This window comes from Mixophyes fleayi, chromosome 6 (genome assembly GCF_038048845.1).
Source record: "Mixophyes fleayi isolate aMixFle1 chromosome 6, aMixFle1.hap1, whole genome shotgun sequence".
Classification (NCBI taxonomy): Eukaryota; Metazoa; Chordata; class Amphibia; order Anura; family Limnodynastidae; genus Mixophyes; species Mixophyes fleayi.
In genome coordinates, this window is record NC_134407.1 from 34,207,845 (window position 1) to 34,234,952 (window position 27,108).

General features: G+C 43.1%; 2 protein-coding genes across 3 annotated transcripts in view; one reads left to right on the top strand and one right to left on the bottom strand.

Annotated features, from left to right (window-relative positions):
• SUFU (SUFU negative regulator of hedgehog signaling) overlaps positions 1–5,277 on the bottom strand; it is a 32,180-nt gene extending 26,903 nt beyond the window's left edge. Inside the window, exon 1 of one of the 2 annotated variants that reach the window (XM_075216244.1) lies at positions 4,913–5,277. In XM_075216244.1, coding sequence (XP_075072345.1) covers positions 4,913–5,061 — 149 coding nt within the window. In that variant the 5' untranslated portion in view covers positions 5,062–5,277. The remainder of the gene's footprint in view (positions 1–4,912) is intronic. The other variant, XM_075216243.1, reaches the window with a different exon arrangement.
• Positions 5,278–9,508: 4,231 nt separating this feature from the next.
• Positions 9,509–27,077, top strand: ACTR1A (actin related protein 1A). The gene is made up of 11 exons (XM_075216245.1): positions 9,509–9,634; positions 12,940–13,004; positions 13,088–13,163; positions 13,495–13,620; positions 15,265–15,389; positions 19,311–19,527; positions 20,451–20,543; positions 21,536–21,710; positions 22,172–22,233; positions 22,579–22,619; positions 23,819–27,077. Exons 1-11 carry the CDS (start codon positions 9,587–9,589, stop codon positions 23,919–23,921), a joined length of 1,131 nt encoding a protein of 376 aa, XP_075072346.1. The 5' UTR covers positions 9,509–9,586; the 3' UTR covers positions 23,922–27,077.
• The last annotated feature ends 31 nt before the right edge of the window (positions 27,078–27,108 follow it).

Sequence of the window (27,108 nt, forward strand, 5' to 3'; positions counted from 1 at the left end):
ATTAACTATGCAGTATAAAAAACAGTTTAACCCAGATGTAGGCAACAACGTTTGTGTGTTGAGATATTTCATGCCAAAGTATATAAACATACAGTAACTCTTTGGATAGTACACAGCCCAACTCAGGTGCAAACATAAAAACAAAAAAGAGCTCAACAATCAAATAACCCACCAAAAAACAAACAAACAAAAAAACAAAAACACACAACTAGTATGGAGGTACATATATGATGGCAATCTAACCTATGAGAAAGCCGGTATTTGTACTCATCATACATGCAATTTTCATTGGAGAGCAACGTACATAGCTCCAAGACAGAGGACCAAGATAATCTATTATTATTATTAATATTTATTTATAAGGCGCTACAAGGCATCCGCAGCGCCGTACAGAGACAAACAAAATCACAATACAATGGGAGACAGCACAGTACAGTAAACACAGCAACTCAGTAGGCTCAATGCACAGCTAGAGAGGGCGGGGAAGGGGGAGGGAGGATCCGAAAACGACGGGGCCCAAGAAGGGGGGCGCGGAAGACAGGGAGACCCCCAGGGGGGAGGAGGGAGCGAAAGTGGACGTGGGGTGGAGGACCTTTGAGGAGGAGGGCTAAGTAGCTGGAGAGCAGAGTTAGAAGTGGTGGAAACAGGAGGAGAGATGGCCCTGCTCAGAGGAGCGTACAATCTAAGGGGAGAGGTGGACAGACAGAGAGACGCAGGGGAGAGAGGGAGAGTAGGGGGACAGAGGCAGAAGATAAGGTAGGAAGTTAAGTGGGAGACAGAAAGGCTTTAAGAAAAAGGTGGGTTTTTAGGGCCCGTTTGAAGCTGGACAGATTAGGGGAAGTTCTGATTGAGGGAGGGAGCTTGTTCCAGTGGAGGGGGGCAGCGCGGGCGAAGTCTTGGATACGCGCGTAGGAGGAGGTTATAAGGGGGGAAGAGAGGCGACGGTCAGAGGCAGAACGGAGAGGGCGGGATGGAGCATGAATAGAGAGGAGGGTGGAGATGTAGGGCGCAGTGGAGTTGGCGAGGGCCTTGTAGGTGAGTGTGAGGAGCTTAAAGAGGATTCTGAAGGGGAATGGGAGCCAGTGAAGGGCTAGGTAAAGGGGGGAGACAAAAGAGGAGCGGCGAGAGAGGAAAATAAGCCTAGCTGCAGCGTTAAGGACGGATCGAAGGGGATCGAGATGAGAGTGGGGGAGGCCAGTGAGGAGGAGGTTGCAGTAGTCCAGGCGGGAGATGATCAGAGAGTGGATAAGGCATTTGGTGGCATCTTGGGAGAGGAAGGGCCGGATGCGAGCGATGTTGCGCAGCTGGAAGTGGCAGGATTTAGCAAGAGAGAAGATGTGGGGGCCAAAGGAGAGAGAGGAGTCGAGGATGACACCAAGGCAGTGAAGTTGGGGGACAGGGGAGATAGAGGTGTTGTCGACAGTGATGGAGAGGTCAGAAGGGGATGGGGTATGAGAGGGAGGAAAAACTATGAGCTCAGTTTTGGCAAGGTTAAGTTTGAGGAATCGAGAGGACATCCAGGAGGAGATGGCAGAGAGGCAGGCGGACACCCTAGAGAGGAGGGAGGGAGAGAGATCAGGAGAGGAGAGGTATAGTTGAGTGTCGTCAGCGTAAAGGTGGTAGCTGAAGCCGAAGGAGCTGATGAGTTCACCCAGGGAGGAGGTGTATAGAGAGAAGAGTAAGGGTCCCAGAACAGAGCCCTGAGGGACCCCGACTGGAAGGGTGGATGGGGGGGGGGAGAGAGACCCAGAGGTGGTGACAGAGAAGGAACGGTGAGTAAGGTAAGAGGTGAACCAGGACAGGACTGGGCCGGAGAGGCCGAAAGACTGGAGGGTGTGAAGGAGGAGGGGGTGGTCAACGGTGTCAAAGGCTGCAGAGAGGTCAAGGAGGATGAGAAGGGAGAAGTGGCCCCTGGCTTTTGCAGAGAGGAGGTCATTGGTGACTTTAGCCAGGGCAGTTTCAGTGGAGTGGAGGGGGCGGAAACCAGACTGGAGAGGATCAAGGAGGGAGTATTCAGAAAGGTAGGAGGTGAGACGGCTGCAGACGAGCCTCTCAAGAATTTTGGAGGCAAAAGGGAGAAGAGATATGGGGCGATAGTTCGAGAGAGAAGTGGGGTCGAGATTAGGTTTCTTAAGAATGGGGGATACGAGAGCATGTTTGAAGGAGGAGGGGGAAGATGCCAGTGGAGAGGGAGAGATTAAAGAGGTGAGCGAGGTGGGAGCAGGTGGTGGGGGAAAGGGAGCGAAGAAGGTGGGAGGGGATGGGATCCAGGGGGCAGGTAGTGGGGGGGGGGGGGGGGGGAGGATAAAATGAGAGAGTGGACTTCCTCGCCGGTGGTGGGACGGAAGGAGTGGAGGGGAAGGCGGTTGGGGGGGGAGGACAGAAGAGTGGGAGGGGTGGAAGAGAGAGTGGAGGAGGAGATTTCAAGTCGGATGGCCTCGATTTTAGAGGAGAAGAAGGAGGCGAAATCAGAGGCAGTCAGGGAGGAGGGGGTGGGGGCCAGGAGAGTGCTGAAGGTGGCAAAGAGGCGGCGGGGGTTAGAGGACTGGGAAGAGATGAGGGATTTAAAGAAAGATTGTTTAGCGAGTGAGAGGGCAGAGCTGTAGGATGAAAGGATGAATTTAAAGTGGAGGAAGTCAGCCAGGGAGCGGGATTTTCTCCAGTGACGTTCGGCGGAACGGGAGCATTTTTGGAGGAAGCGGGTAAATTTGGAGTGCCAGGGTTGGGGTTTGGAGCAGCGGGGGTGGACGGAGTGGGCAGGGGCGACCGCGTCCAGAGCGGAGGTGAGGGTGTGATTGTAGAGGGAGACCGCCTGGTTGGGGCAGGCCAGGGAGGAAAGGGGAGAAAGGAGGATATCGAGAGAGGAGGACAGAGAGGCAGGCAATCTACTATTCTGGAACTTAAACATGTCCAGTATTTTATTTGGGTTATATTAAAAAAAAATAGAAACTTAAAGAAATAATCTAAAATCTTCATGACAACGCCCTCTTGTTTGAAAACTATATTTAGCTATGAATTAAATCATCACTAAATTATACAAAAAAAAAAAAAGCCTTATGATCTAAAGCTACTATTTCACCTTACTGGAGTAGAACACTGTTTTGTCTCCTAAACGTTTATTTACCTATATTTTAATCAGAAAGGTCAATTAGGCCACATCTTGATGGAACACCATTGTCACTTTTTATTCATAGAAGAGGTGAAATGTGATTGAAATTCTTAAAAATAAAAAAATAAAATAAAAGAATCCTTAAAATCGGGTAAAAAATATATTTTATTTACTTTACACACATTTTATGCCACAATGTTATTATACTAAACAGTATTATTTTTCCATTACTCAGGCAAAATAAATAAATAAATCCTAAACACTTCTTACAGCTAGGCAGCCTACGCTGCATAAGGAAAGTCAGTCCCTAATGCTCAAATCCGTATATACTTTGGCTGCAATTAGACTTCTGAATCCAACAAATGTGATTTTCAATTATGTTTGGCCACAAAATATATCACCATGGGCCAATTTATCTCCAACTGTGACAATTAAGAAGCTCAAATTTCAAATAGTGGACATATGCAAAAGGTACAACTGGTTAGTATCCTGGGGCAAGATTCTCAACAGGAGTTCTCACATACCATTAACAGAACAGGCCTTCCCTAAATATCTATGTGGATTAAATCAATTACTCATTCTGAGTATATGTTATACACATTATGCAGAGTTGCTTAGCAAACGACTGTATTGTGCCTTGGAACCACTGTTTTTGAACTCTCACAACTTTAATAATTAGCACATTAATGTCAAGTTGTTTTAGTAACAACATTTGTCTCAGAGATCATTGCACTCTGCATATAAACCAACCATGATTTCATGAAACAGAATAAATACTGTTTGTTGCTCAAAACTGTCTTGCAAACAGGTAGATTGTGAATAAAAAAAGAGTTGTGTTGCATTTTTAGGTAGATTTTCTTTTCAGTGGTAAATATTCCCCGGAGTCTAAATAAAAAAAGAGAAATATAAAAAATAAAATAGAAAGTGGTCCTCATTAGGTCCACAGTCGGAAGCAGAAGTAGATGTATGTACTCCTATATTCCAGATAAACAGAGGTGTTACTTGGGCACCATCCACTTACATAGTCAAATAAGAAATGGCCACTCCAGATGCTTTAAATATGAATACTTCCCAACATTTCAAACTACCACAGAACAACATGTATATAATACCTCACACTTTAAACTTAGAAACCATGTAGAGAATGTCTGGTAACTAATTAAGGAATATAGCCAGACAGACACATATATCATATAAAAAAAAAAAAGCTCAAAATTAAAGGGACAGCCAGATATAACTGTGCGCTAAAGATACATGCTTTAAACAAAAAATAAAAACAAAGCCCACAGGAAACTTATTTGGCCACCTTTCCCAATTAACACTCCCCCACTCAGTAGTAATAATTGGGAAATGTTTTTCAGTTTCATTTACAGTAAGTTCCAGCAAGGCTGAGCTCACTGTAAATGAAAAGTTACAGCAATACTTTCCAAAAACTCATTTCAATGTAAAAATATCGCATATGAATGAAGAAAACAATGGCTGTCGGGAAGCTGCAAGCAGTTTGTGATCTTGTTATTGTGGAACTACAAGTCCCAGCAGGAAGGCAGTAGTAAGGCATGTTACAATTAATAAGCCACAGGTTGCCTAGAGTTGACAGATGGAAGTTGTTAATACACAAAGCACCAGCAGCCATTCATACATATATATTACCCTTCACGTGAGTGGGAGCACGGTGCAGAGTGGGAGCACGGTGCAGAGTGGGAGCACAGTGCAGGTAATCCGAGGTATATACGATACTACTTGTATTTTACTTTCTCCAGCAGAAGAGGTGGGCAGATAAAATCGGGACAGCACAGATCTTACCAGTATTTGACAATAGCGGTGACCTGGAGGGGGTTGGGCTGGTCTGGGTACAACCTCCGACACTCGCCGTAGATAGCATGCAGCCCAGGGGGGAAGAGAGCCGGGAAGGTCTGGGGCGTGGGGCCGCCGCTAGGCCGCATCTCTTCCATCCCCTCCGAACACTCAGCAGAGAGGAGAGAACGTCGGGACACAGAGTGATGGGGACGGCCCGCTCTAGAACACTACACCCGTCCTTCTTGCTCAGTAACCGGGTGAGCAGCAGCCGCAGCGCCGCCGGCCCCCGCGAGAAGTATCCGGAGAAGCGGCCGCAGCTTGTTGCTGGACGGTGGTCCCGTACTGCGAGACTCTCCCCATTGGTCGGCCAATAACCAGCGCCGTTAGGTCCGCTCACTGGTTCGCCCGCACTTTACTTGCTGCTCATTGGCCGACGTCTCAGCGAATCAATGCACACAGAGAGAGCCTGCAATAACGTCGCCACTGAGGGGGCTCAGCGACATCTTTATGGTTTGATAAAAAAATATGTATGTTTTCAATTTAGCACGGTCAGAGCGCTTGTTTATATTGTTTGGCAAAGAAGACACAGACACTACTAGTTTGTTCTATTCGATGGCAGCATCAGAAATATTAAAAACAATACTTTCACGAGTTCATCAGAATTTCTTAATAAAAGACAAAATAGATAGATTTTGCAAAGGGATGTGAATAGATTTTGAAAAGAGGTGCGAGTGTGACCACCTGGTGTCACACAAAGACACTGATCCTCTACAGTCACCAAAAACATTTTCACTGCTTTTATGGCTACTTTAAATTATACTCTGTATTAAAACTTTACTCCGTATTAAATACAGAAAATGTTAGTTCTACCTATTTCAATACACGTTAAGATGAACAACTCACTTAAGTCTTCCCTTTCTTGCAATTCATACATAAGGGGGTCTGCTCTCCTGGAATGTCAAGACTCCTGCATTTTGGGTAGTGCCTGGAAACCCCCCTCCCCGCCTGGGGTACTGTATGCTTCAGGTGGCTGGACCCTGTCCCGGGACCAGCCACTTTGCAGATTGTGTGCAGATCGTTTCTGTCTGCACTGTTCACAGCCATCTCTCCCCAACAAGTATTACCATGGCCTTATCTGTGTGGAGTTTGTATGTTCTCCCTGTGTTTGCGTGGGTTTTCTCCGGGTGCTCCGGTTTCCTCCCACACTCCAAAAACATACTGGTAGGTTAATTGGCTGCTATCAAAAATTGACCCTAGTCTGTCTGTCTGTCTCCCTCTCTGTCCGTGTGTATGTGTGTGTGTGTGTGTGTGTGTGTGTGTGTGTGTGTGTGTGTGTATTAGGGAATTTAGACTGTAAGCTCCAATGGGGCAGGGACTGATGTGAATGAGTTCTCTGTACAGCGCTGCAGAATTAGTGGCGCTATATAAATAAATGATGATGATGATGAAGTATTGAAAGCAACAAGAACAGGTAGGAGAGAGCAGGACAGTCTGTCAACTGTTGTAACACACTCAATCAGTACTTGTCCTGATTGTAGGGACAGTTGGGAGATATGTCTGGCTTCACACGGCTCTGCTCGAAAAGGGAGAGCTGTGTGTCCCTAACAGTAATGCTCGCAGCATTGCCCATGTATATGATGGGGATAGGAAGTAGGAAAAGTTGGAGACCAGCCAAGCACTGTGTAAAATTATAGCCACGCCCTGCAGCATGCTGGCCACGCCCACAGGTGGTGTGGCATGTAAACCCCTCTCTACAAATCCTGCGTTTGCCCCTGATTGCAGCATTTAGCCACAGGGGGTGAGACCATATGCTGCAATTTTGAGCCCCCCACCAGGGGCAAACGCAGAATTTGTAGAGGGGGGTTTCCACAACACGCCACCAGTGGGTGTGACCAGCATGCATGGGGGGCATGGCTATAATTTTAGACAGTGCTTGGTTGCTCTCCAACTCTTCCTATCCCCATAATATACATGGGCAACGCTGCATGCACTACTGTTAGGTGCATGCAGCTCTCCCTTTTCAAGCAGAGCTGTGTGAAGCAGGAGCAGGGTCCAGCCACCTCAAATATACAGTGCCCTAGGCTTGAAGGGGGGTTTTCAGCCACTAGAAAACCCCCCCTTGGTTTGCCTATGCCCACCGTTTCTGGTGCTTAACCTCCCCTCCCGGAGATCCTGGAGGGGAGCTAGTAAAAGTTGGCAAGTATGTGAAAAGCCAGGCCCTAAATCCAGCAAAAATAGACATTTTCGTCAGATTCTGGGGTTCTTCCTATTTATGAAGTCCTTCTTTTGGGAGATCACTTTCTCCACCTATTGCCTGGTTTGTCTAGCAGAGCTTCCTATGTGGAAGCATATTTAACAAGAGAGCAGCAGCACAAGTACACAAATTTTCCTGTGATTGCAAATGCCATCACAGGATGCCAATAGCCATGGGTGCCCACAGGGTAACTGGCATTTATCATTTTTTTAACTAAAAGTTTTTTGTTTTTTTTTAAATAACTTATTTTTTTTTTTGTTGAATCTGGAACTGGAAGCCCAAGATAGAGGGACCCTGTACTGGGGTGGCGATAATGATATCGCCAGAAGCTCGCCGGAAATCGGCGAGTTGACAGCTAAAATTTAAAGCGGCGCAGCCTTGTAGAGGCAAGTTTCCCTTTACAAGGCAGCGGCACTTTAAATTTTAGCTGTCAACTCGCCGATTTCCGGCGAGTTGAAAAAAAACTGACTTTAATACATTTACCCCTTAGTGTAAGACTGTCCAGAAATAGAAGACTCTGTCCTAAATGTATAAAGGGAGCGTGAGTGTGAACATTGGAATTGTATTAACACCCACAGTCCTGTGCCCTCCACACCTGTACCTTCCCCAGACTTGAAAAAGCTAAATAATTTCACTTAAAATGCGCATACTTAGCAAACACAGATTTTAATTTTAGAAGCTCATCAAATATTAAAACTCGCTGGACAATGATGAATTGTTATATAGAGCACGGTTTCTCAAGCCCAGTCCTCAGGACCCCTAAAAGTGCAGGTTTTCCAGGTGACAAGGGAAATAATTATACCACCTGTGATGTATGTCAGTCAGTTATTAATACATCTGTGCTAAAGCAAGGAGCTATGGCAAACATGTTAGGGGTCCCTAGGGACCAGGTTTAAGAAACACTGATATAGGCAACTCCACTGTGTTACTGCTGTATCCCAGGTCCAGACCTGAGTGGCATCTCCGACTGCTGTGGAAGCTCTTCCATCCAAGCAAGAGCAGTCCAGAGGTTCAAGAAACACAGCTACCAATGCGTTTCATCCGTGAACTTCATCAGGGGTCTGAACTCCCATACTGGAGTATTTATATAGTGGTCAAAGTGCCTTAAATTATTCCAGTACCACTATGTGATAGCCATTCATGAGGTAAAAGCATAGATGCTCACTTTTAAGATTTTTCCCCCGGGAGATCCGGGGGAGAAGTCATGTGACATGGGGCAGGAGGAGGATTTGGTGACACGATTAAGCCCCCCCCCCCCTCCATTCACTGCCGTTAATGTCACTAAATTTCAAGAGTTTTGCCTACTCTTCCGGTAGGACTCCCCGAAATTTGTGAGCCTCTCGAGAATTTCGGAAGAGTAGGCAGGTATGGGTAAAAGTGGGAAATCTAAAGTTCACCACTCTGCAACTGGAAGCACCAAAATGCATCTCAATAAGGGCCCGATGCTGAGTTACAGAAAAGCAAAGGACCGAGCAAATGTGCACCTGGACAAACCATGTTACAATTCAAGCGATACAAATTGATTTCTTTGTTGCAGGCAAGGAAAATACTGGCTGCTTTTTCATGTAGCACATAGTTGCCCAATAGCTTTATCTTTTTAATTAAAGTTGATCTGTGACATGTCCTATCCCAACTATAAATCTGTCCCTACATTTTAAAATTTACTTCCCCCTCCAATGCAACATGGTTTTGCCAGGGTGCAAATTTGCTCCTTCTCTTTGCTCCTAACTTAGCATCAAGCCCCAAGTGTATAAGATAATGCTGGATACCTTTCATCTGTCCGGTGCTAAATACAAATCAAAGTCTTCTTGTTTATATATGCATTTAAAGATTGACTAACTACAATTACAAACATCTAAGTAGAATCACTATTGTCTAGGCAGATAGGCAGTCGTGTATTACACGCCCCATCAAGAACAGACCTGGATTATATTCAAATACTGCAGTAAATGAATATTAACTTACAGAGCTCTAATAAAAATGACAGTGAAATATATTAAGCATATAAAATAGAAGGATTTGTTCTGTTCACTTAGTGGAAAAAAACGGGACAAAAACTGTTCTTGGAAAATCGGGACAATTGGCAACTATGGATGCACAGTACTCTGTACACTGCAGCAACATCACATATTTCCTGGGCATGCGCACTAGAACCCGCCGTCATCAGTACAGACTGACTTCACGCACTGCCTTTCGCGTTAGCCAGCAATAACCGGGCCAATTGGCCAATGAGCGTGAGAGGGCGTGGCCTGGCGGTGACCATGAAGTATTACTAACGTCACTTATCCTTCTGCGCATGCTCGCCTATGCCAAGCGTTTCACGCATGTTCATGTGATTACGAGCGTCGTCCCGTCAATTCGTTGGCTGCGCAGGCGCAGAAACAGCTGTAGCCGGCCCGACAGCTCCTGATCAGGAGGTAGCCGTCATGGAGTCCTACGATGTGATCGCGAACCAGCCCGTGGTAATTGATAATGTGAGTAAAACTGCAGGACCCCACCAGTACCACATAGCTGTGCACCCGTCCCTATGCCGTGCCCTCCTAAGAACGGGGCGGATTTGCGGTACGGGGATTAATTTTCCCTTTGTCATTACAACCGCGCCCCTGCTGTCACACAGTCGGGAGCGTCTGTGGAGCTCCGTAGAGTCATGGGCCTGCGGACCGCGGGCAGCGACTGACACGTTGCCCGGGAGCCACACATATAGATTCAGTTTATTATTTTTGACGGGTGTTTAGGGAGGATGAGGCTGTGAGAACGCAACCTAACCTGCTGCCGTGACTGAGAACGCCTCAAGGACCAAAAAGGCGTGGCAGACGGCATTTCTTGTCTTCCGATTGGACGCTATGAATGTCACTCAAAGCGAGCACGAGGGCTGGATCTGGATGATCTCAGCTAGCCGTACCCGGCGTGCTGATTGGACAGGGGTTTGATTGACATCTGATGTGTAATGGCTGATAGGTGCGTTTTAGGGTGGGGAGGAGATGTTGGTTGGGTGTGGAAGGATGGGGATGACTGGTGTAAATAGGCCAAGCCTGTTATTTCTATGGGTTTGGTTGGCTGCAGATAGGACAGTGTTGGCTAACCTGTGACACTCCAGGTGTTGTGAAACTACAAGTCCCAGCATGCTTTGCCAATATATAGCAGCTTATTGCTGGAAGGGTATGCTGGGACTTGTAGTTTCACAACACCTGGAGTGTCACAGGTTAGCCAACACTAGGAGATTGAATTTGCTAATCAATATCATAATGGCTATGCTTTGGACTTCAAAATAACGTGTCCTGATTGATGGAGTTGGAAGCTTTGTAAAGAAGCTGATCCTGAGATGCTTTACAATATAAAGCCCATAGTTCCCCAAAATGTTATTTTAGTTTACAGGACTGCTGAGCCTGTGCCTCTAGGAACACTTGTCATGTTTACTGAATTTGATTGCATAATCTTTCAAGCATTTTCATGGCCCCATTTCTCATTCAGAAAAATATTTTATTATGCAGTTGGGCAATATTGGAAAATATACATTTCCAGGAGCAAACCAAGGCTTGTCCCTGCAAATTAAGGACAGTTGGCAGCTGAAGAAACATTCAGTAGCAATATCCCATTTAAATTATGACTATCTCTGGTTGGTTTATGCAGTTGTGGTTCAATCCAGGCTGTGTAGAGTTTGTTACTGTGAACGATGCCCAGATAGGTCTCATTGCAATTATTGAGTATGTGCAAGACAGTTGTTGAATGCACACACCATTAACGTAAATGGAAGACAGACCATTAATGCTGTATATTCTATTTGGTAGATATGTAGTTAAAGCTGCACTACCACCTAGGTGAAATATTTTGCACTAACCTGAGCTTCAGGTCTGCTACATGCAGCCATTTTCCCAAGGCTGAACCACCATATCAATTTAGCTTCCTAACTGAACATGGCAGTGAAGAGGTTGGTGATCTCCAGGACCAATTAAAGGTACCGGTAGTAATCTAATTGCTTCTTTATATGTATGAGACCTGCCAACATGTAGGATGTGTATACTGACAAATTGTAAATAGAATAATTAATATTGACGGCAGAATATTGGGTAAAAAAATTGGAGACCTAGTATCATTTCATAATGACTGCATGTGGATATTTATTAATTCCATCGCTCCTCCTTTATGTTTTTGATAGCAGAATGGAGGGATAGAGATCATTGATCTCTTTGGAGAGATGCTGGTGCATCGTGCAACCCATACTTTGCAAGTGGGATGAATGAGCAGGGATGTGGAATGTGATTTACCTTTACTCATCTGTTTTAGAAAGACAGTCACATGCACTGACTGATATGTTTTAAAGATCAGTGATATCTTTGTGAGTTTCCATTTCTCCTCCGTTCTGCTGGCAAAAACAGAATATCCGAAACGTGGAAATTATTAATGTTTGTGTACAGGCCCTGAAGATTACTGAGTAATCGTTAGTCTGACTGTCTAACTCAAACAGTCATCTGGTTGAGCAATGTAGCTTTATATTTGTGGCCAGATTGCGGTGATCTGTTCATTCGTGCACCATGCTGAACACCAGAGCACAGTGCTCACATCTGTGTTTCCGGGTTGACTGATGACCACCAAACACATTATAGTGGAATTGCCACTTGAGCTGGATTTTTATATAAGGGACCAAAATATGATAGGATTTTGATTTAATATGATGCTCCCACACCCCGTACAGCGTTTGTACAAATTAACCAAGCAATGTCTTATTGTGTGGGGGCAGCTTAAAGAACAAATTGTTTGTGTCTCATATTATCTCCATACTAATAGGATGTCATTCCCATGTTAGAAAGATCTATAAACTGTAACTGGAGTTCACAGCTTGCATCCAGTTGTCAACTTGTTCAATTTATCATAAGCCCCATAAAAATATATAATGTTAATCAAATTCTTTATTTATCCACGCAAACACCAATTTGGAAGCTCATTTAAATAGTGGTGCTGCTTGGTTAAATCGGACATTCCCCCCCCGATGATTAATCTATATACAGCTTTGCATACCTTTGTTAATAATATAATATAATATTACACTAGTAATAATAACATTATTATTGATCATCTGAGTAGTTTAGTTTCCAGTCTGGAATATGTATTACAAATTATATATTTTTATTTATTAGACTAAAATATTAATTCCTTACTCATGGGTTGAGACTTGTCACCTCTGTACCACTTTTACTATACACATAATGCCAACATCACAATACTAAGTTATTTTTAGGAATATCCTAATTGCATTGTTTTTAGTTATCACACTTTTGCACTATTTGACTACTAGGCTTCTATAGTAACCGATGGATCAGTAGACTTTTCGTTTACAGCTATTGTGCACCTTATTCCTGTGAGCCGCTCTTTTTTGTAATTTACAACGTTCAGGGCAGCATGGTGGCACAGTGGTTAGCATTGCTGTCTCACAGCACCTGGGGTCATGAGTTCTATTACACATAGGGCCCTATTTGTGTGGAGTTTGTATGTTCTCCCTGTGTTTGCCTGGTTTTCCTCCGGGTGCTCTGGTTTCCTCCCACCCTCCAAAGAAATACAGGTTGGTTAATTGGCCGATTACAAAAATAAACCTGCGTGTGGTAGGACATTGAGATTGTAATCTCCACTGGTGCAGGCACTGATTGATTATATATCCTCTGTACAGCGCTGTTTAATATTGGCGACACTTTATAAATAAACAATAATAAAATAAATTTATGTGGAACATAGTATTTTATTTACTTAACTATTGTACTTATATTGTGACTTTTTCATTCATTAGGGCTCCGGAGTCATTAAAGCTGGATTTGCTGGTGATCAGATACCAAAATACTGTTTTCCCAACTAGTGAGTACTGATTCACTGCTGGCTTGTGCACTGTCTATGCGCTGTTTGAAGGGTGTTTAACACTCTTTTGTGTTTCCCCTTAGTGTGGGGCGGCCTAAGCATATTCGAGTCATGGCTGGTGCCCTGGAAGGAGATTTATTTATCGGACCAAAGGCAGAGGTGAGGCAGTAAGCAGGTTGACACAATTTACTACACTAGAGTATCTATTTTCTAAAGGATGAAAGTAGCTGACTTATATTGTATGACGCTGTATTGCTGTAACACAGTGTCTGTGATTTAATGTGTAAGTAGCAACATTTTATAAAAACATTATCCATAACATAATTTTATGTGAAGCATACACTAATATCTGTACAAATGGTGTGTGTTGGGGGGATCTAGTCAGTTATGCAGTGAATGTACCTGAGGTAAATGTTGTCGACAGTTTAGTCACATGGTGTATTTTGAGATTTTATTGCAATATTGTTGTTTATAAACATTTTACCTTCAGGAACACAGGGGCCTGCTGTCTATACGATACCCTATGGAACATGGCATTGTAAAGGATTGGAATGACATGGAACGTATCTGGCAATATGTCTATTCAAAGGACCAGCTCCAGACTTTCTCTGAAGAGGTGTGTGTGGTTTATTTTCATACTTGTGTAATACGTTGTTTTTGAAAACATAATTAATAGAAAAAATAATCAGCTTGCCATCACACAAATCATTCCTGTATTTTCGTGGGTTGAATAACATTTTGTTTCATATAAGGTTTAGTTTTAATAAGTGAAAGTAATTCATCCACTGCATTTGTTCCAGGGGTAATTCCTACACCCAGGAGAGATTAGGAAAGAAGGGGGCAATTAAGCAGCTTCAGGAACTACATTCTCCACCCATCCATTGTAAATGTAGCATTATCATTATTTGAGGTTGTAGCATGCCAAATCTGCAGTTTTACTGGCCTCTGTTAATGAGAAATGTTACCAGTTGTAAGGCTTGGGAGGGTGATACCTACAGCCTAACCATAATTATATGCAGTAAAAGCCTGTCTCTCTTACTTAGAATTACTAGTGGAAAACATTTATTTTCAACAATTGGGACTTGTTTATTCAGCTGTTATAAGAGCAGCACAGTGGTTAGCATTGCTGGCTCACAGCACTGGGGTCATGAGTTCGATTCCGACGAGGACCCCTATGTGTGGTATTTGCATGTTCTCCATGTGCTTGCATGGGTTTCCTGGCACACTCCATAGACATACATGGTAGGTTTGTTGGCTTTTGCGTATTTGCAACCAGCTAACTATTAACAGCTTCTTAATGTAAACTGTCTACGTAGGTGATGCTATTACATGGCCTGGCCTGTCCTATTACTGTTTAAGTAATTCATTTTTTTTTATAGGAATTATCCTCTGTAAATTTTATTTTGTGTTCATCATGTAATATCTATAGTGTAAACCTTTCTAATTTCATGATGTTTACTGGTCTTAAACATTAGGTATAGGCAGGGCCGGATTAAGGGAATGGAGGCCCTTGGGCTAAGGGGGCCTCCATTCCCCCGTGAGGGCCTCCCCCCGTGATTCGAGCCGCTCCTCCCTCCCCCAGTGAGCCAAGCCGCCCCCAAGGCACTTACCTCCTTCTCCTGGCATTGCAGTCCTTCCCCGGCGCACTGTACGCTCTTTACTGAGGAGATCTTGTGAGAGTGAGACTCACGAGATCTCCTCAGTAAGGAGACTACAGCGCGCCGGGGAAGGACCGCAGTGAAAGTGCTCAGCAGCATTGATCGCGCCGGGGGCGCCCCGACCGATCAATACTGCTGCTCAGCACCTTCAAGGGCCCCCTGGATGCCCGAGGCACCTGGGCTGTAGCCCAGTTAGTCCTAGGGTTAATCCGGCCCTGGGTATAGGTAATGTTGTTGTATTAAGCTCACTCTTTACATTGCATCTGTTGGGAGCTCTCTGAAATAATTCTGTTAATTTTCCTGACAAACCGATTTGTATAGTTTAGTGAAAGAGGAAAAGTATCACGTTTGTTTATTGTATTGTTCATGAATAAAGGAGCCAATAATGCAAATAATGGTAGCAAGAAAATGTGATTTGTTCTAATAGTCACCCTTCTCACCCTTCACTCTACCGCATATGTCGACCTATGGTTCATTATACACAACTTACTAATAAAACATAAGAATCATTGCATTTTAATATTTAATTATAGCCATATACAGGAAATGTGAACAGATTGTACTCTGTAAGATTCACACTTGTTTTGCTGGTTTCTCAACAGCATCCGGTTTTGCTAACAGAAGCCCCCTTGAATCCTCGGAAAAATCGTGAAAGAGCGGCAGAAGTTTTCTTTGAGACATTCAATGTTCCAGCGCTGTTCATCTCCATGCAAGCCGTCCTGAGTCTGTGAGTGTCTTTCAGTGTGTGAGTGATATAGTACCTCATGGAAGGTTACAGTGCTAGTATGAGTGATATATATCGCCTAGTGGAAGGGTACAGTGCAGCGTGAGTGTTCTAGTACCTCATGGAAGGTTACAGTGCCAGTATGAATGACGTACCACCTTGTGGAAGGTAACGGTGCAGCGCGAGTGATGTATCGCCTAGTGGAAGGGTACGGTGCAGCGTGAGTGATATAGTAACTCATGGAAGGGCACAGTGCCAGTATGAATGACATAGTAACTCATGGAAGGGCACAGTGCCAGTATGAATGACATACCACCTAGTGGAAGGTTACACTGCAGTGTGAGTGATATAGCACTTAGTGGAAGGGTTACAGTGCAGTGTGAGAGATATAGCACCTAGTGGAAGGGTACGGTGCAGCGTGAGTGATATAGCACCTAGTGGAAGGTTACAGTGCAGTGTGAGTGATATAGCACCTAGTGGAAGATTACAGTGCAGGGTGAGGGATATAGCACCTAGTGGAAGGGTTACAGTGCAGTGTGAGGGATATAGCACCTAGTGGAAGGGTTACAGTGCAGTGTGAGGGATATAGCACCTAGTGGAAGGTTACAGTGCAGGGTGAGTGATATAGCACCTAGTGGAAGGTTACAGTGCAGGGTGAGGGATATAGCACCTAGTGGAAGGTTACAGTGCAGTGTGAGAGATATAGCACCTAGTGGAAGGTTACAATGCAGTGTGAGGGATATAGCACCTAGTGGAAGGTTACAGTGCAGTGTGAGTGTTATAGCACCTAGTGGAAGGTTACAGTGCAGGGTGAGGGATATAGCACCTAGTGGAAGGTTACAGTGCAGGGTGAGGGATATAGCACCTAGTGGAAGGTTACAGTGCAGGGTGAGGGATATAGCACCTAGTGGAAGGTTACAGTGCAGGGTGAGGGATATAGCACCTAGTGGAAGGTTACAGTGCAGGGTGAGGGATATAGCACCTAGTGGAAGGTTACAGTGCAGGGTGAGGGATAAAGTAAATAGAAAGGGACCTGATCTCGGATACTAGTTTGGCAAAAATGTAAGTTAAAGCAGCAGATATATAAATTTTCACTGTGCTCAAAATGACTGCACCCTTTTGTGAAATCACACCAATTTCAAAATAAATAACTTTTAATGGTGACAGATATACTGGGTAATGAGCATTCAAACTCCTTATGTTTCACGGTCTTTATATTTTTTACCATCTTTCAAAAGATTTTGTCACTATACTGACAGCTTACATTTGCTAGTTCTACATTTCTACTTTATTTTAGTGAACTCCTTACAGGGTCCATCTGTTGTTTCAAAATGTCATGTTCTGTACAGTTTCGTTTTAATCTTAAAAACTGACAGTATGGTGCGCTGATGAGCCAGGCTGGGAGTGTCCTTTTCACCCTACCTGTGGCCGTGGGCAATAAAAGGAGCGTTACCCAGCCTGCGCTTGTCTGTATATAAACTAGTAGTTTACAAGATGTTTTGTTTGGTTTTCATGTTTTTGTTTTGTAACGAACGATCATCAAAATCATATAATGTCAATGTATTTGTAAACATAATCTTGAGAAACTTGTATATTTAATAGCTATATCAGTGGTTCCCAAGCTTTTGCAGTTCGCGGCACCCTTGGAGTCTCCAATTTTTTTCAAGGCACCCCTCCAAAATAATTACTGAGCAGTCCTGTTTTAGAAGTAGTTGGGTCCAAAAATTGTAATAAGTATTTAGGTCAGGACAGAAAACTTATTTAGTTGTATACAAAAATGCCCCCTCTGCCCCCAGGCACTCTGCCCCCCTCTGCTGCCCTCTGTCACGCTGCCCCCCTCTGCTGCCCTCTGTCACGCTGCCCCCCTCTGCTGCCCTCTGTCACGCTGCCCCCCTCTGCTGCCCTCTGTCACGCTGCCCCCCTCTGCTGCCCTCTGTCACGCTGCCCCCCTCTGCTGCCCTCTGTCACGCTGCCCCCCTCTGCTGCCCTCGGTCACGCTGCCCCCCTCTGCTGCCCTCGGTCACGCTGCCCCCCTCTGCTGCCCCGCTGTCACGATCCTTCTCACTCTGCCCCTCTCTGCTGCCCCGCTGTCACGATCCTTCTCACTCTGCCCCCCTCTGCTGCCCCGCTGTCCCCCTCCGCTGTCACGATCCTTCTCACTCTGCCCCGCGCCAGCCATAAAAAAAAAAAAGAAAGAACACAAAAACGTACCAATCCGCGCGGCGCCGGGACCCAGCATCCACCTCTCTCCCGCAGCTGTCACTGGCGTCGATATTCAGTGACAGCTGCGGGAGAGAGGTGGATGCTTAGTCCCGGCGCTGCGCGGATTGGTACGTTTTTGTGTTCTTTCTTTTTTTTTTTTATGGCTGGCCCGCGGCACCCTAGAGACAGCGCCACGGCACCCCTGGGAGCCGTGGCGCACACTTTGAGAACCGCCGAGCTATATGGTGTGGATAGTATTTTGCACATGTAGTTTTAATGTTTAACTGTTGGTCTGCCCCGCGGGGCGAGGGTGTCTCTGCTCCGCGGGGCGAGGGTGTCTCTGCCCCGCGGGGCCTGACGTGGGGCGAGGGTGTCTGAAATTAGAGTAGGTATTTCTCTGCAATATGTAGTTGTAGTTTACAATGATTATCCCTGTGCAATATATGTCTGATATTTGCTGCATAAGGGAATAACTAAGAAGAACATGGTCATTGTTGGGTGTAGTGTGCTATATATGATGCTGTCCCCATACTTGCATTTATCCATTAAAAGGATTTGGTTCAGGTTTCAGATTGATTAATCTCTGAAGATTTGGCCAAATCCTAAAATATTGGTGCATCCCTCTGTTCTTGTAGTTGCTTCACTAAAACCAATATTGCACCTTTTACTGGCAGTAAAATATATGTTTACTTCTGTAAATAACACGGACATGCTGCTAAGACTGGGGACTTGGAAACACTTAGGTCCACTAGGGGTCAGTACTTTACAGCGTCTCTTACTTACCCATAAGTAAATGTGCACATATGTCTAATGTAACCAGTGCAGATCTATGTGAAGCTGTTTGATATCTAGCTTGTTTTTCTACCACTGACAACTAGTCTGACCATTTCAATTGTAATTATATTTAGTTATTGCAGTGGATGAAATTTAAGTGCACTTACCAAAAGACAGTATAAACTGTGACAAGGATTCCTCTACTCTGTTGTAGCACTGAGAGAACTAGAACTGATCACACACAATGGTGCTTTATCTCAGCTGGGCTCAGGAATACTGTAGGCCCTTGTCTTCAGTGCCACGTGTCTGAGGTCTAATAGGGTCTTCTGGGTGGACCTCTGGTGTAGCTGGCATTGGCACAGTGCCAGTCCGGCTCCCCTATGAGTCCGCTTTCGCTATTGGAGTTATGATTTTCCATACCCAGGTTATTGTTTTCTGTATTTTAGTTGGTTTTTTTTCCCCCTCATTGCCCTTTTAGGTGGATAAAAAGATAATTATATATCTTCCAAGCCACATAATGAACCAATCAACCTAATTAGGGTCACCATCAGACATTAAGGTTTTTGCTTTTTTCTGCAGTATCAGGTTAATTAATTCATATTGACTGATATTGCAGCGTGTATGCTCCGTCTGGTCACAAAAAAATGTTGCTAGAATATAAAACCTAACAAGCAGGTAGTTTATAAATACACATGAGTTCCTCGCCTACCTTTTGATCTCAAGCTCATACAGGCTCACAAGTTTATTTATTCTTATTTAAATAGAGAAAGAGTCCGCTTTGCATGATACAGCTGTGAAAATGTAATGTGTAGCGCCCCCTGGTGCATTCCCCTAGAAAACACTCCATTATTCTCGTGTATGACATAACTGATGTCCTTCTCACTTGGCCATTTTGTATTTGACAGCAGTCAGTAAATATAACTCAGGCTTTCTTTGTTTTGGAATTAGATACGCAACAGGGAGAACAACAGGTGTGGTGTTAGACTCTGGGGATGGAGTTACTCATGCAGTTCCAATTTATGAAGGCTTTGCCATGCCGCACTCCATCATGAGGATTGATATTGCTGGCCGAGACGTCTCTCGCTTCCTCCGTCTCTATCTTCGGAAGGAGGGCTACGATTTCCACACATCAGCAGAGTTTGAAATTGTCAAAACCATCAAAGAGGTGCAGATCTTTGTCTTCTTCTGTTCTTGTGTGTGCTTTATTCAGTACAATGAAAAGTTCTACAGGTAACTACTAAAAAAATTAATCTAGAAAAGGGCCTCATTAGGTCACTTGGCCACTGTGACAGCTCCTGGAGACATTGGCCTAGATTCTACACGGGTCTGGAACTGCATTGGAGGTGACTCCATTCTTCCGCAAGAAATTAATCGCTTGGTGTACAGGGTGATTCAAAAGTCGCAGTACACCCTTTTATTTCAAAAACTCTACAGGAATTGGGCCGATTGGCTGATTTCAAGATGGCGCCCATGTTTGGTACATACTGTAAAAGATAGACCACGTCACCCATACCTTACTGGAGTATTCAGGTTTCCCAATTTCCTGTAGAGTTTTTGAAATAAAAGGGTGTACTGCAACTTTTGAATCACCCTGTATTATTAATATTAGTGGAATATGCTGCCTAATTCACTGCCCCAAAATCTATTTCATCCACATTATCCCCTAGTTCAGTGGTTCCCAAAACTAATTTTGTAGGGTCTCCATAATTTTTCGATGCACCCATAAGCTTGCCTTGCTTACCCCACTTATCACCAGCCCTGGCCCCGGCACCCGTGAGATCGCTACGGCACCGCAGGGAGCAGTTTGAAACCGCTGCTCTAGTTGATAATGTCTTTCCCTCTGATTAATCTCACTTTAGTCACTATTTCTTAGAAAACATCAGCAAGCAGCTGAGTATTCTTCACCACTGAAGCTACTGGTGAATCGCCCTTCTCTTCCTCTAGGCCTGGTAGACAGAGTAATGGAAAGGGATATTTCTGCCCTCAATATACTTCGTGTTTACCACCCTATTGGTGTATGACCCTACAATAGAAGAACTGATTAGGTTGTGACTTTGTTGTCTCTCTCTCCTTTCTATAACTGTATAGCGCGCATGTTACCTGTCCATAAATCCACAAAAAGATGAGACATTGGAGACAGAAAAAGCTCAGTATTACTTACCTGATGGAAGCACTATTGAGGTATGTACATCGTTGTGCAGACTGACACATTTCTTAAATCCGGCTTTATTGCACCTCTTGAATGACTTATGAAAGTTGTGCTACAAGTTTAGATTTGAAAGGGTACGAAGAGAAACCTCTTCTGCAGCAGTTATAGAATGACTAATAACAGGGCTTCTGTCACTGGCAGATCTACAAAGTGCTTGGATGATCCATGGAAGTATCAGTGGGAATATTTTGTGCTGTTTGTTTTTTGTCTTTTTTATAGTCTGCGTTCTATTCTGCCTTGTTGTCTTACAGTGCTGCATCTGTTTAGTGAAATTGTGGACAATTAAACACACACAGAAGTGCGTTGATGAATGTATGTATTTTCCCCTCATACACCTGAGTTCATATCTTGGAGCGTTTATTACCCTGAGGCGCTAATATTTGCAGTCAGGTGATACGCAAATAAAATGGCATGTTGGCCAAACTTTACAAAACATCCAAGTAACATCTACACGTCTATATGTAATAATTTCAGCACCTTATCACAAATGACGATGTTTGAGAGATAATAGTGATATTGGAGACGCCCCTCTCTCATCCTCCAATGCATACCAGGCTTTGTGTTGTAACCATAATAAAGGCTACGTGCTCAGCCTCTTGTTTGAAATAGCTGTTAACAAAACAATAGTTTGCAGTCGGCTGCATTGCAAATGTAAATACAGTGTTGGATATATGACGTCCTATCAAGGTTTGGGGACTCTTACGTATATTTATTTGTGGTGGATCTTGCTAAGTAGCACTTCTACATAAAGCAGCTTTTTTGGGTTGTAGCTCTCCAAGTCTGATCTAATGTTGAAATTGTAATGGAACACCGAAGTGTTTATCCTCTAGACGTGGACAAGATGTGGACATCTGAACTGTTTGTAATAAATGGGTGTGGTAGAAAGGACAGATGCACTTTTATGAAATAGGAGATGTTGCTATATCCAATCCTGTAAATTGCTCCAATGGTTTTATCGTTTCAGATTGGCCCAGCCCGATTCCGAGCTCCTGAACTGCTGTTCCGGCCAGATCTAATCGGGGAGGAATGTGAGGGAATCCACGAAGTCTTAGTCTTTGCCATTCAGAAGTCAGACATGGACCTGAGGCGAACTTTATTCTCCAACATAGTGCTCTCTGGGGGATCCACCTTATTTAAAGGTGCACTGAGAACTGTTGTACATTATTCTCTATATTAGTACAGTGCTGCTCTACATGTACTTTTATTGTGGGACATTCATTGATGCAGAGTATAGAAGAGTTGTAGTTATAGGGATAGTGAGAGTTATTAGAAGGGCTCTGACGGTTCTTTTGTACTTTTACAGAAAGTCATATGATGTTTATAAGCTTCAGTATCGGCATTTGTTTGTTTCTTGCCGTTTGTTAATGACATGAGTGTCACTAGCCCCAGATGACATAGGTGTTTACAGAAATGTACACATTGTAGTCGGCTGTCTATTGGATTATAGTCATAATACATTTTTGAAGACCAATCCCACTTCATATACTATTAAATACAAAATGTAAAACCTAAATCTTGCCAAAACTGAACAAAACCTCTACATCTGTTACACCGGCAACTACAGGTCTTGCACTGCACCATAACGATATTTTTGTTTCAGGTTTCGGGGACCGGCTTCTAAGTGAAGTGAAAAAATTAGCACCAAAGGATGTAAAAATAAGGGTATGTTGTGCGATTTGTGTATGTTGTGTTTTCAAATGTTCTCAATAGCTTGGCTCTCTGATGGTTTTAGTGTGTAACATACCGGTCAGCAGTCTTATGTAGTCCTATTTATGTAGTTTTGGAAATGAATTGCGTTTTATTATAGAAGATGTGACATTGTCCCTCTCCCGCAAAGCTACATACCCTGTGATGAGCTTTTTCTGTTTTCGTATCCAGTGGCCTCAACAATAGCCAGATTTATCCTTGTCATACATCTCTCTGGTATCCACTTTTACTTATAACGTTTAATATTTTCCTTGGAAGTTGGTCTTTTTGTACCATAAGTGTTTTCTTTCTTCGCCATAGATATCTGCTCCGCAAGAACGATTATATTCTACATGGATCGGGTAAGGAGAAGCTAATATTTTTTTTAATGATTATTTATTTATATTAAATATGAAATAATGTAGATTTTGTTAGCAATTTATATATAGCCTCTTGTCAACTTGAGGCAATAGGTTGATTGGGATAGCAACACGTAAAAGGAGTTTTGTTACCGTAAGTCTAAACCTCTGGTGCATTAGTGGCATAAAACATGGATATATTATAAATGTCGAGTTCTTACCTGGCCGTTCTCCTACTGTAGGTGAATGTATGTGGTAATCAGTACAATCTGTTCATCTGCTCCTATCTCCCGCTCAGTGGGAACATTTCTCTTATTCGAACAAACACTGACCAGTTTTCTGGAGTTCTGTTATAAAAACTGTTTCCAATCCACCAATAAATGTGTTGAACCAATACACGGCTAATGAAAACTGCACTAGTGGAAGCACCACAAAATGGCTTGTGGCCGGTGGGGGGGGGGGGGGTCAGCAACAGAGGAAATGGTGCATGATTTGTTAAACAGAAAGCAACTGTTTTTTTCCAGTCCACCATGATTTTTAGGCCCACCATTTATAAATGTAACCCGGAGTGTAGGAAGCAGCAAGAATTAACTGTGTAATATCCACTAAGCATAATATGGGTAATACGTGGGTCCGTGGTTGTAAAGCTGGTCGTCCAGTCTCTCCACACTGTAGGTGCTTATAGATCTCCACCCAGAAACAGATATTGGTTTATTATTTTCTTATGTGTAAAATAATGAACTAATTTGCACCCAACATGGTTTTGTCCAGAAAACTTGAGTAAGAAAACTTACTCAGTTTTTTGCTTGACTTTCCTTTATGAATCGGGCCATTTTGTGAGCTGATGCAGCATTTATGAGACCAACCTATCCATGGTACCAGAACCTTGTGAACATTGACAATTGTTTTTTGTGATATCACTGGTTTGTAGTGAATGGACAGGCTACATTGTCAGGAATGACTGCCTTCCACGTGTACAGTCACTGGGTTCCCTTTAATTGCTGCCAACATTGTGTTCTCTTTTAATGTATGGGTGCGGCTTAGCAATCCGTGACAATACTGAGTGTGAGGTGTGCACCGTACCTACCTCAGGGTACGACACATTTTAAGGAATATCCGAACCAACATCTTGTAAGCGTATCTCAGAGCTGTGCAACACTTTAATGCTGCTTTGTAACAATAAACATTTCTGCTTCTTCTAGTGGATCTATTTTGGCTTCACTGGACACCTTCAAGAAAATGTGGGTCTCAAAGAAGGAATATGAAGAGGATGGACCCAGAGCGATCCACAGGAAAACCTTCTAACATCCCGAAAGACCAAGTCTCTATCTGTCCACTTCAGTTTAAAACTCGCTTTTTGAGTATGAGAGTATCGTCAGGAGGTGACTGGTGGGTGGGTGTATGTATGTGTCTGTATGCGCTCTCCAGCATGCCAAGAAGTGGTCAAACCAGGGGGAAAGATCTGATATTGTAAAGGCCATGAGAGAAATCCCTGGAGAGGAAAGCCTTTATCCCATTCCTATTTATGTGTATTACGTTGCACCAGGGTTCATACATGGTCTGTTGCGGATAATATTTTATTGTATTGTAGCCAATTTACCCATAACAGATAACCGTACATAGGATCTATTAAGGATCCAAGTGGCGGTGGATTAAGATCTGTCCCGTTACGTGAGCCTGCACTTAATGTTGCCTTACAGGCCTCCAGAATTGCATTTACTTGATTCTACGAAAGAAAAGAAAAGTTTCTCAAAGTTGTAACATGTCATACTAGGGACATGATTTTTGGAAATGTTTCTATTGCATGATAATAAAAGAACACAGTATATAGTTATATAGATAGTTATCTGGAGTTTGTTTTTGTTATAAAGGGGAATCCTTGTCACAAAGCCTCTGCGGGTCAACGTAGGTCACCATACAGATGGAAAGTGTAATTATCTGTTGCTTCTGTTAGTAATTAAAGCAGATCTAAAAAAATAAATAAATCTGGTAACTCCACTTACTGTGGAACTACAATTCCCAGAATTCCCTGGCTTCTGGCAAGGCATGCTGGGACTTGTAGTTCTACAGACTGCCTAGCTCTGAGTTAGTGTCTTTATTGGATTTTTATTTTTTCTGTTCTTTTTAAAGCACATAAGTAAAACCACTATAATTTAGTGCAAATTTTCCATTTAGAAAATGTACAATTTAATTATTAACATATCTGCCTTTATCTTATTCTCTTTGCCTTTATCACTGTTTATTTGATCTCTTTTAACTCTGTGAGGGGTAATTTGGTGGTATGTTGAAAGTACAGATCTACAGAAAGAGCACATTCACTGTATTGTCTCAGCCACAGTTTAATCCTCAAACATCAATGTAGTTCATTACTATATAACTATAAGGACACTATACAGACTCCTGACACACAGGACCCTTCAGCATACACGCTATCTGCAACGCTTAGTACACCTCTTTATTTTACGTCACCCTAGCTTCTCTTGTATATATTCCTGAAACACAAATCCAGCAAGGCTTCTGAGCATTATAACCTGTTGGCATGCACCATGATTCTCCCTAACATTAGCAGCAGAGTTTATATTATACTGCTCCGAGGGATCTTGGTTTCTCCCAATGACTAATTTACTGTAAAGCAAATAGGTGCCAGCAAAACCTGCTACATCAGTGATCTTGTAATGCTACTAAATTGTATAATATAGCAATGTCCTTCTGTGTCTGTAACTGCATATGTTTGTATTTATTACCCAACTACTGCATTCATATTCCAACACTAAATACGGATATTATTGAAGCTAAGTTACAGTTTGCCTTGTACATAGTTGTAGTGGTTACTTTATAATTTATCATACTTTGATGGGGTCACAGGATATACAGGACATTAATCTGCCTTGTCACCTAAGAGATTGAGGTCATTTTATAGTTTTACACATGAGCTCAGGTGCATTTCCTGTCTACGTCAGGTTGAAGTAAATGGAATATCAAGCAGCTGTTGTCACCTTTTATAGAACATTGGTTTCCCCTGTTCACGTTTTAGAATAAGTCGCTGGCTCTCTGGATATTGGAGTCTCATCCAGCATGACCTGTTAAATATTTCTGTGCATGTAACAGTATTAATGGTGTTAAGTATTGTAGGCATCAAGCATTTATCAGCCACGCAAGCTATGATGTAAAGAGATGCTTACACATGCCATTAGTCCCAGTGGAACTAGAACATGCTGAGGTTTGTGGTACGGCACTAAGACTTGGGGCTAAATGTATCAAGCTGAGAGGTTTCCGGCGGGTTTGAAAAGTGGAGATGTTGCCTATAGCAACCAATCAGATTCTAGCTATCATTTTTTAGAACGTACTAAATAAATCACAGCTAGAATCTGATTGGTTTTTCAAACCCGACAGAAATTTCTCCTTGATACATTTACCCCGTGGAATGCGTTCACCAGTTTATGCCTGTACCTTTACACAAAGTACCGCTAATCAGCAAGGTTTATATTACCTATGGCGTAGCTGTGTCATGTGATAAATTTGCTATTTACCCTTATATTCAATGGTTTTTAAGTAATATTGATCTAAGATGGGAAAAGGAAGTACATGCCAAAATCCTCCTCTGTATTGTAATTCTAAAAAAACAATATATTCATGTCTGTATTTAATTTATTTGCGGAACTAGATCAGATCTTTATGATCCATAGTGCACAGCACAGTTTAATATTAGTCATAATATTGCATACGAACAATGCAGCATCGGGGAAGGTGTTGCTGTCACTCATTATCTCAATGAGATCATCTATCTACTTTCCTTATGTTAGTTCAGCTGTGTTGTATATTATATTGGTTTTTGATTTCAAACCGGTTAAGGGAAATCACATTAATAAAGAATAACTCCAGGTGGTATGTTATTTAATCCCTTGTTATAAAGCAAGGGATTAATAAAGTAATGGGGTAGGTGAACACTGGAACCCATTTGCTCTACTGCCAGGGCCCGGACCATTGTTCAGAGTGGTCGTCCGAACCGTTTCCCCAAACACACGCTGTCTGTAGACTCCCTTTGAAACAACATTTGTCAGGTGCCGCAACAGCTCCCCAGGAGCAGGTCCTCCAGTTATTTTAGACAGTGGGTGATAGAGAATTTTTTTTTTATTATTTATTAATGTAAAGATTAAAATTGAATGACTGTCTGGGCTTCTGTAAAGAAATGGCAGTACGCTGTGTTATAGGTGAAATCCATGCTATGGTGAATCTAGATCCTAAATTGACTCCATGTGCTCAGTTGAGCCCTTCCCTAGTAATCTCTATTCAATGTCCGTCAGTAGCGTTTTATCAGCTCGCAATTATTATTATTTTATTTTTTTTGTAGTTCTGTCATTTGTAATATCTGCCTGACCCTGTACCGTGCACAAGTAAAACTGTCAGCTGGTGACTCCAAAAACACATTCAGAATCCTAAAATAAAAAAAATCTTATTCAACCATTGTCGTGTGATGAGTTCTAGCGCGTGC

Coding starts and splice junctions, on each gene's coding strand:
- ACTR1A (XM_075216245.1), top strand. CDS start 9,587: ATGGAGTCCTACGATGTGATCGCGAACCAGCCCGTGGTAATTGATAAT. Junction 13,005..13,087: donor AAATACTGTTTTCCCAACTA/GTGAGTACTGAT, acceptor GTTTCCCCTTAG/TGTGGGGCGGCCTAAGCATA. Junction 13,164..13,494: donor TTATCGGACCAAAGGCAGAG/GTGAGGCAGTAA, acceptor TTTTACCTTCAG/GAACACAGGGGCCTGCTGTC.